General features: G+C 41.4%; 1 protein-coding gene across 1 annotated transcript in view; it reads left to right on the top strand.

The window, feature by feature from the left end:
* The window catches only part of ippk (inositol 1,3,4,5,6-pentakisphosphate 2-kinase), a 101,111-nt gene that overhangs the window by 16,220 nt on the left and 70,227 nt on the right, over positions 1-14,664 (top strand). The window contains exon 2 of the mRNA XM_078209760.1: positions 14,103-14,159. Within this exon, the coding sequence (XP_078065886.1) occupies positions 14,103-14,159 (57 nt within the window). The remainder of the gene's footprint in view (positions 1-14,102; positions 14,160-14,664) is intronic.

Genomic DNA, 14,664 nt, shown 5'->3' with positions numbered 1-14,664 from the left:
TCATGGCTGTCTGAATTTGAAGTACAAATACTAAAACTGAATCAAATGGCATGTTAAATTAAAAATATAACAGCTGGCATCATTGACCATACGAAATGTAGATTTCTTTTCACTACGCAGGTAACTTGGTCTTTTTTTAATAAACATATTCAGCATATGAAGATGTAATGCAGAGGTAACCTGGCAAATCATCTTTTAATATATTGGAGCATTATCTTTTAAAAGCTTCAATTTAAAGTAATTGAATGAGATGTATATTAGCTGTATTCAGCATTTAGCAATACATCCATTTTACCATTGGTCATTTGACTTATGCACTCATCTCTGAAATTACTCATCTGTGACCCTTTTAAGCCCTTGGGAGATGCAGAGATGCTTTGTTTTGCCACAAAATAAATTGTGAGATCTTTGGAATCGGTTTGTCCTGTTCTGTGCATACAACGAAAAACTGGAAGAGAAAGTTGTTAATGACATCAGCTTTTTTAAGAAGAGATCTGCTTAATTGTGGTTGTGGATGATGCTTCAGAACAAAAAAAAAACTCTGGTTCAGTGGCTGACATCATTCTTCAGTACCAAACACATTACCATTTTTTACACTTGGGTGTCAGCTGGCTAATGAATCAAAAGTGTCATTCAAGTGCTGTATTCTATCCATATAAAGAAATAGATTGGGAAATGTTAATTATAGGGATGACAGAGAATAGGCAATGGCAAACATTCAAAGAGCGTATGGGTAGACTGCAACAGTTGTTTGTTCTTGTCTGGCTCAAAAGTAAAACGAGAAAGGTGGCCAAACCATGGCTTACGAGGGAAATTAGACTAGTATGGTTCCAAGAAAGAGGCATACAAATTGGCCAGAAAAAACACCAAGACCTGAGGATTGGGAGCAGTTAAGAATTCAGCAAAGGAAGACCAAGGGATTGATTAAGCTAAGCTTGTGGGGAACATAAAAGCTGACTCTAAAAGTTTCTGTAGGCGTGTGAAGAAAGAAAATATTTCTACAGAGTCTAGAACGGTTCCTACAGTTTGAAGGGCAGTTAATTTAATCCCACTATTTAAAAAGGGAGGTAGAGCAAAAACAAGGAATTATAGACCAGTTAGCTTGACATCAATAGTGGGGAAAATTCTAGAGTCCATTATCAAAGATTTTATAACAGAACACTTGGAAAACACTGGTAGAATCAGACAGAGGATTTATGAAAGGAAAATCATGCTTGACAAATCTACTATTCATCAAGTATGTAACTGGTAGAGTTGATGAGGGGAAGCCAGTGCATGTGGTTTATTTGGATTTTTAGAAGGCTTTCGACAGTCTGTAAAATGAAAGATCATGGAATTGGGAGTAGCTTATCGATAGAAAACCGGTTGGCAGACAGGAGAAAAAGAAGAGGAATGAGCAGGTGGCAAAATGGTTAGCACTGCTGTCTCATAGCGGCAGGGACCTGGGTTTGATTCCAGTCTTGGGTGACTGTCCATGTGGAGTTTGTACATTCTTCCCATGTCTGCGTGGGTTTCCTCCGGGTTCCTTGGTTTCCTCCCACAGTCCAAAGACGAGCAGGTTAGGTGGATTGGCCATGCTAAATTGTCCCTTGGTGTCCCAAGATGTGTAGATTAGGGGGATTAGCAGGGTAAACATGCGGGGTTATAGGGATTGGACCTGGGTGGGATTTTCTGTTGGAGGATTGTTGCAGACCCAATGTGCTGAATGTCCCCCTTCTGCACTGAGGGTATTCTATGATTCGAATAAACAGGTCTTTTTTTGAGTGGCAGGCTGTGATGACTGGAGTACTGCAGGTATTCATGATGTGGAGATGCCGGCGTTGGATTGGGATAAACACAATAAGAAGTCTCACAACACCAGGTTAAAGTCCAACAGGTTTATTTGGTAGCAAAAGCCACACAAGCTTTCGGAGTGCTGCCCCTTCGTCAGGTGAGTCCTTGACGAAGGGGCAGCACTCTGAAAGCTAGTGGCTTTTGCTGCCAAATAAACCTGTTGGACTTTAACCTGGTGTTGTAAGACTACTTGCTGTACTGCAGGTATCCCAGCTATTTGCAATATAATTGATTTAGATGAGGGAACTAAATGTATAAATCTCCAAATTTGTAGACGACACAAAGTTGAGTGGAGGAGGATGCAGAGACGCTTCCATATGATTTGGACAAGCTGAGTGGGCAAATGCTTGGAAGATGCAGTATAGTGGAGATAAATGTGAGGATATCAATTTTGGTAGTAAAAATAGGAAGGCAGATTATTATCTGAATGGCTATAAATTGAGGGGGAATGTGCAATGACACTTGAGTACACCAGTCGCTGAAGGTAAGCATGTTGGTGCAGCCAGTGGTTTTAAAAGAAAGGCAAATGGCAGTCATAGGATCCTACAGTGCAGAAGGAGATCATTCGGCCCATTGAGTCTGCACTGACCACAATCCCACCCAGCTCCTATCCCCCATAACCCCATGCATTTATCCTAGCTAGTCCCCCGACACTAAAGAACAATTTAACCTAACCTGCACATCTTTGGACTGTGGGAGGAAACTGGAGCACTCGGAGGAAACTCTCACAGACATGGGGAGAACGTGCAAACTCCACACAAACAGTCACCCAAGCCGGGAATTGAACCTGGGACCCTGGCGCTGTGAGGCAGCAGTGCTAACCAGTGCCATTGTACTGCTGTAATATTGGCCTTAGCAAGAGGATTCAATATAGCAGCAGCATGTCTTGCTGCTATTTTGCAGGACCGCGGTGAGGCCACACCTTGAATATTGAGTGCAGTTTTGGTTTCCTTATCTGAGGAAGGATGTTCTCGATATAGAGGGACTACAGTGAAAATTTACCAGACTGATTCCTGGAATAGCGGTACTGATGTATGAGGAGAGATAAAGCCAGTTCGGATTATATTTGCTGGAGTTCAGAAGAATGAGGGGTAACCTTATAGAAACCTATAAAATTCCAACAGGACTAGACCGGGTGGATGCAGGAAGGATGTTCCTGATGGTTGAGGTGTCCAGAACCAGAGGCCATAGTTTAAAGATACAGGGTAAATCTTTTAGGACTTGGATGAGAAACTTCGTCATTTAGTGAGTGGTAAACCTGTGGAATTCTCTGCCAAAGCATTGTATGTTTTCAAGGAGTTAGAAGTAGCTCTTGGGCAATGGGGATCAAAGGATATAGGGGGAAGACATGGTCAGCCTACTGAGTTGGATGATCATAATGAATGGCAGAGCAGGCTCCAAGTGCCAAATGGCCACATCCTGTTTTCTACATCTATGGTTTCTACATCTGGTAGCATAATTATAATTTGTTGATCATAAACGCAAGATTTCTTTCGACAATTTAGAAATTCAGCCTTTTCCAATTAACTTTACTCAAATGAAAGCTTATTGAACTTTGATCAGTTTCAAGTCCAGGATGGTGTGTAGCTTGGAGGGGAATGTGTGGATGGTGGTGTTCCTATGCATGTGCTGCTCTTGTCCTTCCAGATCCTGAGGTGGAAGGTTTAGAAGGTGCTGTTGAAAGACCCTTGATAAGTTGCTGCAGTGCACCTTGGTGCACAGTGCTGCCATTGTGCGTCAGTGATGGAGGGAGTGAGTTTTGAAGATGGTGGATGGGGTGCACGCCAGGCTGCCTGTTTTGTCCTGAATGGCGTCCAGCTCCTTGAGTGTTAATGGTGCTGCACACATCCAAGCAAGTAGGGTATTCCATCACACTGTTGACTTGTGCCCAATAGATGGTGGACAGACTTTGGGGAGTCAGGAGAATGAATTACTTGCTGCAGAGTTTCCAGCCTCTAAACTATTCCTGTGGCTGGTCCAGTTCAGTTCAGTAGCCCCCTCATGTTGGATTCATGTAGTGACGGTAATGCTATTAATTGTCAAGGGAAGATGGTTAAATTCTCTCATTTGTGGTCATTACTGAGCGTTTGGTGTGGTGCGAATATTAATTGCCATTTATCAGTGAAACCTGAATATTGTTCAGGTCTTTATGCATATGGACACAGACTGCTTCAGTATCCAAGGATTTGTAGAGGTGCTGAAAATTGCAATCTTTTATATTCATTTACGGGAAGTGGGCACCGCTGGCTTGGGGCCCATCCCTGACTGCCCTCCATTTAGAGGGCATTTGAGAGCCAACACTTTGTGATGTAGTTGCATGTTGGCCAGACCAGGTTAGCTCGGCAGATTTCCTTTCCTAAAGGCCATTAATGAATCAAATGAATTTTTATGACAATTGACGATGGTTTTGTGGTCATTCGACTTTTAATTCCAGATTTTTATTGAATTCAGATTTCGTCATCTGCTGCGATGAGTTTTGAACCTGGGTCCTCGGATCTTGCCCTGGTTCTCTGGATTACTAGTCCAGTGACAATTCCACTGCACCATTGCCTCTTCCATCATTTTACCTTAAGATTTCTCTGAAATGGTCGAGAGCTTCAAGTTTTTAGGTGTCCAGATCACCACCAACCTGTCCTGTTTCCCCCATGCCGACACTCTCGCTAAGAAAGCCCACCAACGCCTCTACTTTCTCAGAAGGCTAAGGAAATTTGGCATTTCGGCTACGACTCTCCAACTTTTATAGATGCACCATAGAAAGCATTCTTTCTGGTTGTATCACAGCTTGGTATGACTCCTGCTTTTTCCAAGACCGCAAGGAACTACAAAGGGTCGTGAATGAAGCCCAGTCCATCACGCAAACCAGCCTCCCATCCATTGACTCTGTCTACATTTCCCGCTGCCTCGGAAAAGCAGTCAGCATAATTAAGGACCCTTTGCACCCTGGACATACTCTCTTCCACCTTCTTCGGTCGGGAAAAAGATACAAAAGCCCGAGGTCATGTACCAACCGACTCGAGAACAGCTTCTTCCCTGCTGTCAGACTTTTGAATGGACCTACGTTGCACTAAGTTGATCTTTCGCTACACCCTAGCTATGACTGTAACACTACATTTTGCATTACTTTCCTTCTCTCTGAACGGTATGCTTTGTCTGTGTAGCATGCAAGAAGCAATGCTTTTCACTGTATACTAATACATGTGACAATAATAAATAAAATCAATGTGCAAAGTGTGCGTGTCTGGTGAAACCTGCGTGAAAGTGTCAACAATCAGAAAGAAGATGAAGCTGATAGAGCAGGTAGGAAAGTGGACATCACAAGAGCGGGAGAATCCACTATTGAGTTCGGCGGCCATTCTGAAAACGAAAGAGAACATCTTGGAGTAGTTCAACAAATTTCTCCAAGGAAGAGATTGAGAACAACTGTCCATCCTGACGTTAAAGCTCTTATAACATGGTTCAAGGCAACCTGAGCAAAGAACCTGCCCATCTCGCATTTGTGGGCATGTTTGGTACAGAGATGCATTCATGGGATAAATTGAGCCTCTGCAACTAATTTAAGGTGGATCCCTGGGATTTGACTTGGAATTCACTGGAGTGCATTTTACTTTGGCAAATGCTACGACATTATTGTGTACTTGGAATAAAGCTAACTTTTAACTTGTTTAAAGACGTTTTCATTTTGTTGTTGTAATCTTTAGATTGGTTTGAATTTACTAGAATAGCTAAATTACGACTGAATTCGGTTGTGTTGATGCAGTAAACAGGTGGCAAATCTGTGCTGATCTGCATTATTGTGTTATGTGATAATATTTAGGCTTTGCTGATTGTTTTGAAAACGCTGATGTTTTAAGCTTTGAGATTTGCAGAACTTGGGGGTATTGGAGCTTAGACCTGGAGTCTCTATAAAATGAGAAGATTTGGAAGCTGAGGTCATTTGGTTTTGAAGATTGAGCTGCAAATCTAGCAGTTGTGCAAGGTGTAAAATATGCTGGTATATTTGAGCTGCACACGGGCTGGAATGCCTGGTACTTGAGTCTGAGGCAGGGGGAAATAAACAACAGTGAGGAATTCCAAGAAATTGGAGTATTGGGCTCTGACTATAGTTGATGAACAATATCGTCCTTCTTCGTCCAATATTCTCAAGGGCACTTGGGAACGGGCAATAAATGCTGGTCTAGCCAGTGATGCCCATATCACATGGAACAATAAAAAAAATCTTTGGGCCAGTCAGAAAACTATGGCAAAGTACTCTTGGATTTTTCCAAGGAGGAAATTGTGGTTAATCCAAGACTTGTTTTTTGGACAAGCAGCCTGGTAACACACAGGCGGTGGAAAGGTAAAGTTTGAGGAAAATTAAGACTGGGTGTTATTCACACGTGTGGAAGCTGATTGGAAGATATTTTCACAGGGCGGCATGTGAATTAGGAGGGTAGTGGAGAGGGGTGGGCAGAGAGATCTCCTTGGACGATTCTCAAAGAAATAAGACGGGAAGAAAGCGGCAATTGCTGGAGGTGCTTTGCCTATAATCAGTTGGGTAAGAGCAGGCCGACAAGGGCAGCCAGTCAGCGGTAAATGCATTTGAGGAAGATTTATGTGGCTGATTGTCCAGCAGAGGGAGCAAGAGGGGCAAATGTACTATGGTCAAAATTACAGAAGATGTTTCTGACCTTGAATAGTGCTGTGTTAGCGGTGAAAGTTTAAATCAGAGTTACAGAAAAAGTGTGAACAGATTTTGGAGGTGACAGTTTCTTTTAATTATTTGAGAGGAAAGAATGGTTGGAGATGGGGCCGCAGTTTACCATTACAGAGGGATCGTAGATGGGATTTTTGATTGAAACGAGTGGTGATAATGGTTTTGAAAAGCAAGGTGACAGTACTTGAGTAGAGGAAACTATCTGTACTGTCAGCTACTCTGAAGACCAAGAAGGGAAGTCTGGTTAGAGGTTTAGTGGGAATGAGGTAAGAAAACATGTAATCAAGCTGGCCTTCATCAATCGAGGGATTGAGTTTAGGAGTCGGGAGATAATGATGCAGCTTTATTATACCCTCGTCAGACCCCACTTGGAGTACTGTGCTCAGTTCTGGTCGCCTCATTACAGGAGGGATGTGGAAATGATTGAAAGGGTGCAGAGAAGATTTACAAGGATGTTGCCTGGATTGGTTGGCATGCCGTATGGGGATAGGCTGAGGGAGCTCGGTCTTTTCTCCTTGGAGAGACGAAGGATGAGAGGTGACCTGATAGAGGTGTACAAGATGTTGAGAGGTATAGATCGGGTGGATTCTCGGAGGCTTTTTCCCAGGGCTGAAATGGCTGCTACGAGAGGACACCGGTTTAAGGTGCTGGGGAGTAGGTACAGAGATGTCACGGGTAAGTTTTTCACAGAGGGTGGTGGGTGAGTGGAATCGGCTGCCGTCAGTGGTGGTGGAGGCAAACTCGATGGGGTCTTTTAAGAGACTTCTGGATGAGTACATGGGACTTAATAGGATTGAGGGTTATAGGTAAGCCTATATATAAGCCTAGGTAGGTAGGGACATGACCGGCGCAACTTGTGGGCCGAAGGGCCTATTTGTGCTGTATTTTTTCTATGTTCAAAGCCTTGTGGATGAAATGAAGTTGAAAGGAGCGTTAGGGAAAATTGTGAGGGGGGTGGAAGCCGAGGCAGATGGGGTTGATGACTACAATGAGGAACCAGAGCTGACCGGGGGTGCGGGTGGGCAGTGACAGGTTGGATGCAATGCAGCTTGTGCATTTGAGTGAATTACTACTGGCTGTCAGATGATTTTCTCAAAACAAATGCATTTCTAAATGATTCTATTGCAGAGATAGAATCTATTGCAGAGATGTGCTGGGTGGCATGGTAGCACAGTGGTTAGCACTGCTGCTTCACAGCTCCAGGGTCCCGGGTTCGATTCCCGGCTCGGGTCACTGTCTGTGTGGAGATGTGCTGGGCGGCACGGTAGCACAGTGGTTAGCACTGCTGCTTCACAGCTCTAGGGTCTCGGGTTCGATTCCCGGCTCGGGTCACTGTCTGTGTGGAGTTTGCACATTCTCCTCGTGTTTGCGTGGGTTTCCTCCGGGTGCTCCGGTTTCCTCCCACAGTCCAAAGATGTGCGGGTTAGGTTGATTGGCCAGGTTAAAATTGCCCCTGAGATGCGTAGTTTAGAGGGATTAGCGGGTAAATATGTGGGGGGTAGGGCTTGGGTGGGATTGTGGTCGGTGCAGACTCGATGGGCCGAATGGCCTCCTTCTGCACTGTAGGGTTTCTATGATTTCTCGTGTTACAACTTTGACTTGCCCTTCATTTGATTTAATTCTTAAGTGTTGAAGCTATGAAATGGATGATCTTTTGAAAATTAATTGTTCCAGGAATAAGTAAATTGCTTAGATTTTGTGCAGTTAAATTTTGTATCCTTGCTTGTTCAAGTGTAGAATGTTTGTTCTGTTTCATGTTATCATGATTTATCGAGCTTCAAGTTAATGAAGCTGTATTTTGTTTCCATGTAACTTCCACATGTTTCCAGCAATTTTATCAAGACTTGCTTTGGTTGTTTTATTTGAATATTGATATATTTCTAAAAGAAACCAATATAAAATACATTCAATCTCCAAGTGGTTGCAATTTGTTTTCACAGATGGAGTGTTTTTTAAAATCAAAACATACCTCTTTCCATTGTAATGTTTTCATGGTGTGTTTTTTTTTTCTTTGATTAGCAGTGCAGGAGAAGTTTAACATGGTAAATTTTAAACTTTTACTACCTCTTGGTCATATTGGTCTAGTTATCACATTTATTGAAGGAATTACTATTTTTCAGTTGTATGCATCTTTCATTCTGTCGAGGTGTATTTTCAATGGAGTTCAATTGATCTTCCTTGTGCCTATCTTCTACCTTTCTAACTAGATAACAATTGGCACAGGAATTGGGCTAAATGGTTGCCTGAGTACAGTGTACAATTTATTTTTGCAACACGTAATTGATATTTTGCCTGGGATAAGACAGCAAATGCTTGAGATGTGAATTACTTGGCTTTTTAAAAAAAATATTTGCTTTGCAGGCCTCTCAAAGCATTGCTTTGCTGCTATACTCCTATTCTCCGCTCCAATAACTGACAACTAATGAAAGTTGCCCAAAGTCCCAGAGGAATATAGGCTGCTCTCCCCTTTTTTTGAGGGAGAGCTGACTGGTGGGGATTTAACCCGAGGGACAAGGTTGAGAGCCCTTCATGGATAACCCCAACTGGTATGGGAATTGAACCTGCAATGTTGCCGTCGCTCTGAGATCACGAACCAACTATTCACCCAACTGAGCTAATGGGCCCCCTTTGACAACTAATACCATCTGCCAGAATTGTTAATCCCTCTTCCTATATGCAGTAGCTCCCCCAATAATTTTCTTACCTCAAGCTGCTTGTATGCACTTTTTATTTTGGTTGAAATTAGGAACACCTTTTCCCTTGAAACTACTTCACTGTTTCTCCTGATTGAATATTTTGGATTGCTGTCTTGCATTTTCACAAAGAAAGTAGCTGGAAAAATCAGCTGTGAAATGCTATCCCATTCAACACGAACAACAGAAATGACTGAGGTGGGTGGACATGTGGAGTGGAAGCTTAGATTTGCAATAGAGCCTGCCTTATTGAGAGGATGTCTTCAGGTGCTCCATGCCCAGCGATTTTATTATTGAAATATGTGTACCATTGTTTCTGTGCACTGAAAGATCCCCATGGATAGCAATGTAATGAATGCCAAAATTGACATTATTCATTGCGAAATAATATTGGCTGGGCGACAGGGAGATTTCTTTACTTCTCTCATCCACCTGAATAGACGGAAGAAAAATACACCATTTTAATGCTATACCAAAGTGTAAACCTAGATTGGCTTAGTGACCTGCAAGAAGGTTAAGCTAAAACTTTGGATTGGAGATGTGTCGCCATTGGCCTAAACCTTACAGTCTACCACCTTCAAGTTTTAGGACCGCTTTCAAAGATGTGGCAGCACAGATGCATGTACCAGCTTTCTTTGAGAAATTGTAGTTGACAATGAATCTAGACAGTATAACAGATTTCACTATGCTTAGGAGATCATTTTAATTAAAACTTTGTATATCTTTGCAATCTCTAATAACTGATAACTTAATTTGAACATCTGATTCATAGTTGAAAGCATTACATGACAAGATTTCACCTTTTTTCAAAATTTTATTCCCTGGATGTGCATGTCACTGGCTAGGCCAGCATTTATTGCCCATCCCTAATTTTATTTGAAAAAGTGGTGATGTGCTGCCTTCTTGAATTGCTGCAGTTCGTGTTTTATGCAACATCCACAATGCTGTTAGGAAGGCAGTTGCAGAATTGTGACCCAATGACCATGAAGAGGTGATATAATTCCACTGTAAAGTTCAGGACGATGTGTGGCTTGGGAGGAACCTGCGGGTGGGTGAGTTCCCATTGTAGTGATCAGGTGCAGAGGGGTAGACTGGCTACCCTTTATTCAGCCTCCTTGGTTGGTCACAACAAAATTTAAAATAAAAAATCCTGTGGTTGTCTTCTCCAAACCCAAGTGTATTTTTTTGCTATCAATGTCCTAGCCACCTTTTGTGCTTTTTCCGATTGGTGTTCAACATGGAGCACTGATTCACCAGCTGGAAAGAAACAGAGAGGTGGAAATCAGGAAGTTCGTGTGCTGATGCCATGAGACTTAATGGGGCCTGGAGTAAATGTTGATGACTCCCAGGGCAATTTTCTCCTGACTCAATACCAGCGTGCCACTAACTCTCTTGCTGGTAGAGTAGGATATGCCTAGTGATGATGGTGCCCAAGACATAGTCATACTCGCTGAATCATAGCTTAAAGAAAGTGTCAATCTCTGAAACTGCCCTCGCAATTTTGGCACAAACACCCAGATGTTAACAAGAAAAGCTTTGCAAGGTCAACGGGACTGCATTATCATTTTCAGTGCCAAGGTCAATGTTGGGTGGTCTTTATGGTTCATTTTGGACTTTGTAAGAGTTTAATACAAGTGAGTGGCTTGCTGGGCCGTTTTGAGGGCATTTAAGAGCCAACCACACCGCTGTGGGTCTGAAGTCATATGTTGGCCAGCCCAGGTAAGTATGACAGATTTCTTTCCCTGAATGGCTTTGATGAACCAGATGGATTTTTACAGCAGTTGACATTGGTTTCATGGTCACTGTTACTGGGATTAGTTTTTATTGATTTATTTTAAATTCCACCAACTGCCATTGTAGGGTTTGAACCCTTGTCCTCAGAGCCTGGGCATCTGGATTACTAGTCCAGTGATATTGCCACCAAAAGAGAAAGGCAACCCAGCCTGTTCACCAATTGCTGAAGGGTACACTCTTGCATTTCTGGTATTTTATAAGTCTTTTTTTTATACCCTCTCCAGTCCCTCTAAAGAAATGATAGGGGGGAAAAAAAATGAAAAAGCATAACTTTTCAATTCAATCGCTCTAAAACCCACAATAAACAGTACTTGGATATCTGTTTTGTGATTAATTTGCCATTTTATGTGCATTCTGCATATTCATTAATATTGTCTTGTAATTTGTTACAGTCCTCAGTTTTGACTATCTCCGCCACTTCCAAAGATCTGGCATTCGAAAATTTAGCAACTGTTAACGGGTGGCACAGTGGTTCGCACTGCTGCTTCACAGCTCCAGGGACCTGGGTTCGATTCCCGGCTTGGGTCACTGTCTGTGTGGAGTTTGCACATTGTCCTCGTGTCTGTGTGGGTTTCCTCCGGGTGCTCCAGTTTCCTCCCACAGTCCAAAGATGTGCAGGTTAGGGTGATTGGCCATGCTAAAATTGCCCCTTAGTGTCCTGAGATGCGTAGGTTAGAGGGATTAGTGGGTAAAATGTGTAGGGGTATGGGGGTAGGGCCTGGGTGGGGTTGTGGTCGGTGCAGACTTGATGGGCCAAATGGCCTCTTTCTGTTCTGTAAGGTTTCAATGATTTCTGTTTTTGATTCCACGACTAATTTGTTAATATCAACTGTGAACAATTGTGGTTTCAGCACTGTAGTTAGTTACCTGTTGCTGTTACCCTTTCTTTCTTTCAGCCATCTAACCATCCACTCTGGTACTGGTCTGTGACTCTGCTTGCTCTGTCTCTATTTGTTTAGTTTATTACATAATACCTTATTGAAGACCTTATGGAAATGCAAGCCATCTGTTCAGAGATTTATCCTCTTCAATTTGATTAGTTTATTTAATGATTTTTTCCCCCCCTCTTTACTTTAAATGTGGCCATATCATTTCTAATCTCATTTTACATATCCACCTGATCTATTTACGATAAATACTGAAGCAAAGTAATTCAACATTTCTCCTATTTCATTATCACTTGTGGTTTAAAAAAAAATCTGTCCATGCCGTTGCCCTATCATCCCAATTTTCCATTTTTTATGATGCTATTTTCGTTTACATTCCCTGATTACTTAGTTTCCTAGTACCAGTTTACTATTTCATTGTTCTTTGACTTTTCTGCTAACTTCATCTTTTCCCTTGTCATGTTCTCCCTGCTGACAGGATACTTATTGGGTGGCTATTTCCTTACCCTTGATTTTTCCCTTCATAAAGGAATCCTGTGCACATTGGAGGAACTCTATTCCCCTATCTCCTTCACCTGCTTCCCTTGGCCAGTTAATTTTGGAATAGTATTTTTTTTAAACTCAATTTTATATATTCCTTCCTCTGCTTCATTTTCATTAAGGTGGTTGGCAGTATTTCATCTGTCTTGCTGATAGTGTAATTGTTTCCAACAGCCAATCTTATCTTCAGTAAATAGTTATCCTCTTCAGGTTTTCCCACCTCTAAGTTATAAATAGTTTATACCCATTCCCAGTCTTGATTTTTTTATAGCCGTGTCTCCGCAATGGCACTGATATTTTGTTCTTTGCAACCTATTATACCTCAAGTTCCCCTAATTGTGCATTGCTGACTAAACATTGAAAAAAATATTTGTTCACACTGAAGATAAAAAGCCATACTAGTAATTGAAAAATAAGGTTTTACTACTTTATTTTAGGTTTCAACTGAGGACTGTTTGTTGTCAGACAATGATGTTTGATTATTTATATAATTGGATCCTGGAAAACTTTGGCACAATTTCTTTTGGTTTTAGAATGAATCAATGTTATATCTCTGCATGCCTAAAATGTTTTAAATAAGTCAGGGTGAAAATACATGAAGTAGACCCTCAAACTATTCTGTAGCATGATGATTCAATTATTCTGTTTGTGTGCATATCCTTTTAATCTCTCTGAAACTGTGCCTCTTGTCGTTTTTGACTGCCGTCTGTATTGGTTAGCTGGCTCGGGATGGAAAAAAATTCAAATTATTTAGAATCATAGAAACCCTACAATGCAGAAAGAGGCCATTTGGCCCATCGAGTCTGCACCGACCACAATCCCACTCAGGCCCTACTCCCATATCCCTACATATTTACCCACTAATCCCTCTAACCTACGCATTTCAGGACACTAAGGGGCAATTTTAGCATGGCCAATCAACCTAACCCACACATCTTTGGACATCTTCGTTTTGCATTAATGGCATTCGGTAAGGGGTGTGTACACCTGTTAATCATGATAATTACAGTTCAGAAAGATACAGTTCAACCCATCAGGTCCAATGTGAGCTCTCTGCACAGCAATCCAGGTGGCCCCATTCTCCCACTCTATCCTCATCACGAGTTGAGTTTCTTTAATGTATAGTACTTTGTCCTTATTTTAAAAACAAGATTTTGAATAAAATTCATATTGTCTAAACATGAATATGGTACAGACAATTTGTGATTTAAAGCAACAAAACATTAGTATAATCTTTATTAATTATCATGCTGATAATGCATGCTGCTGCAATTTTAAAAAAAAAAATACTGCATAGGCCAGCTACCTGGAAAGCTGGAAATTATTGTCTATTTGGTCTGAGAATAAATGAAATACTGTAATATTTTTTAAGGAACTTCATTTTTTAAAGGTTCAAGTAGAATTGAGACAATTCATTCAAAACTCGTTTTAGGTAAAGAGCTAAAGGTTCTGGATGAAATTCTTCCTCCATTTAAATATTGAAGAGTGGATGCTCTCAATTTCCCTGGCTGTACCAATTCCACGAATACGGGTAGATCAACTGGAGTTGCTGGTTATATTGGTCTTGTGCCATAAATATGTATATTCCTCATACTTGTATATGTACTTGATGAACAGGTAGAAATACAAATAGAAATGGTTATTTCCAATTTTTTTTTGCAGCATTGTCAAGTATTGCGTTTCCTGAAATTTCCCATTGAACTTGCACAGCCAAGCCAGGTAATGTTATTTCTGTCACTCATAAAGTCATTTGCGTGCAGATTAAAACCTGATTTTGTTTTCAGCTGATCAATAAACATGGCATTGTTTAAAAATAGTAAAAAGTTTAACAACACCAGGTTAAAGTCCAACAGGTTTATTTGGTAGCAAAAGCCACACAATAAAGGTAGCAAAAGCCACCAAATAAACCTGTTGGACTTTAACCTGGTGTTGTTAAACTTTTTACTGTGTTTACCCCAGTCCAACGCCGGCATCTCCACATCTTGTTTAAAAATGTCATGCCCAGATTTTGCTGCATGTTGGTGAAGTTCAGCGTTTATCATGTTTACTTCTTTGAAACTGCTGCAGCCTGCACATGTTTAATTAGACATAGAAATTCAAGGTGTTGATTATTGTACACTTCCCGAAGGGGTGCACTTTTGGAGTCCCAGACTGCAATCCAGTAGAAATCACTGAACTGATGAGTTATTGCCCATTTATATTAAATCCTACTGTAAAAACCCTT

This window comes from Mustelus asterias, chromosome 3 (genome assembly GCF_964213995.1).
Source record: "Mustelus asterias chromosome 3, sMusAst1.hap1.1, whole genome shotgun sequence".
NCBI lineage: Eukaryota > Metazoa > Chordata > Chondrichthyes > Carcharhiniformes > Triakidae > Mustelus > Mustelus asterias.
Note: the sequence above shows the minus strand (reverse complement) of the source record. Positions and strands in the feature narration are given on the sequence as shown.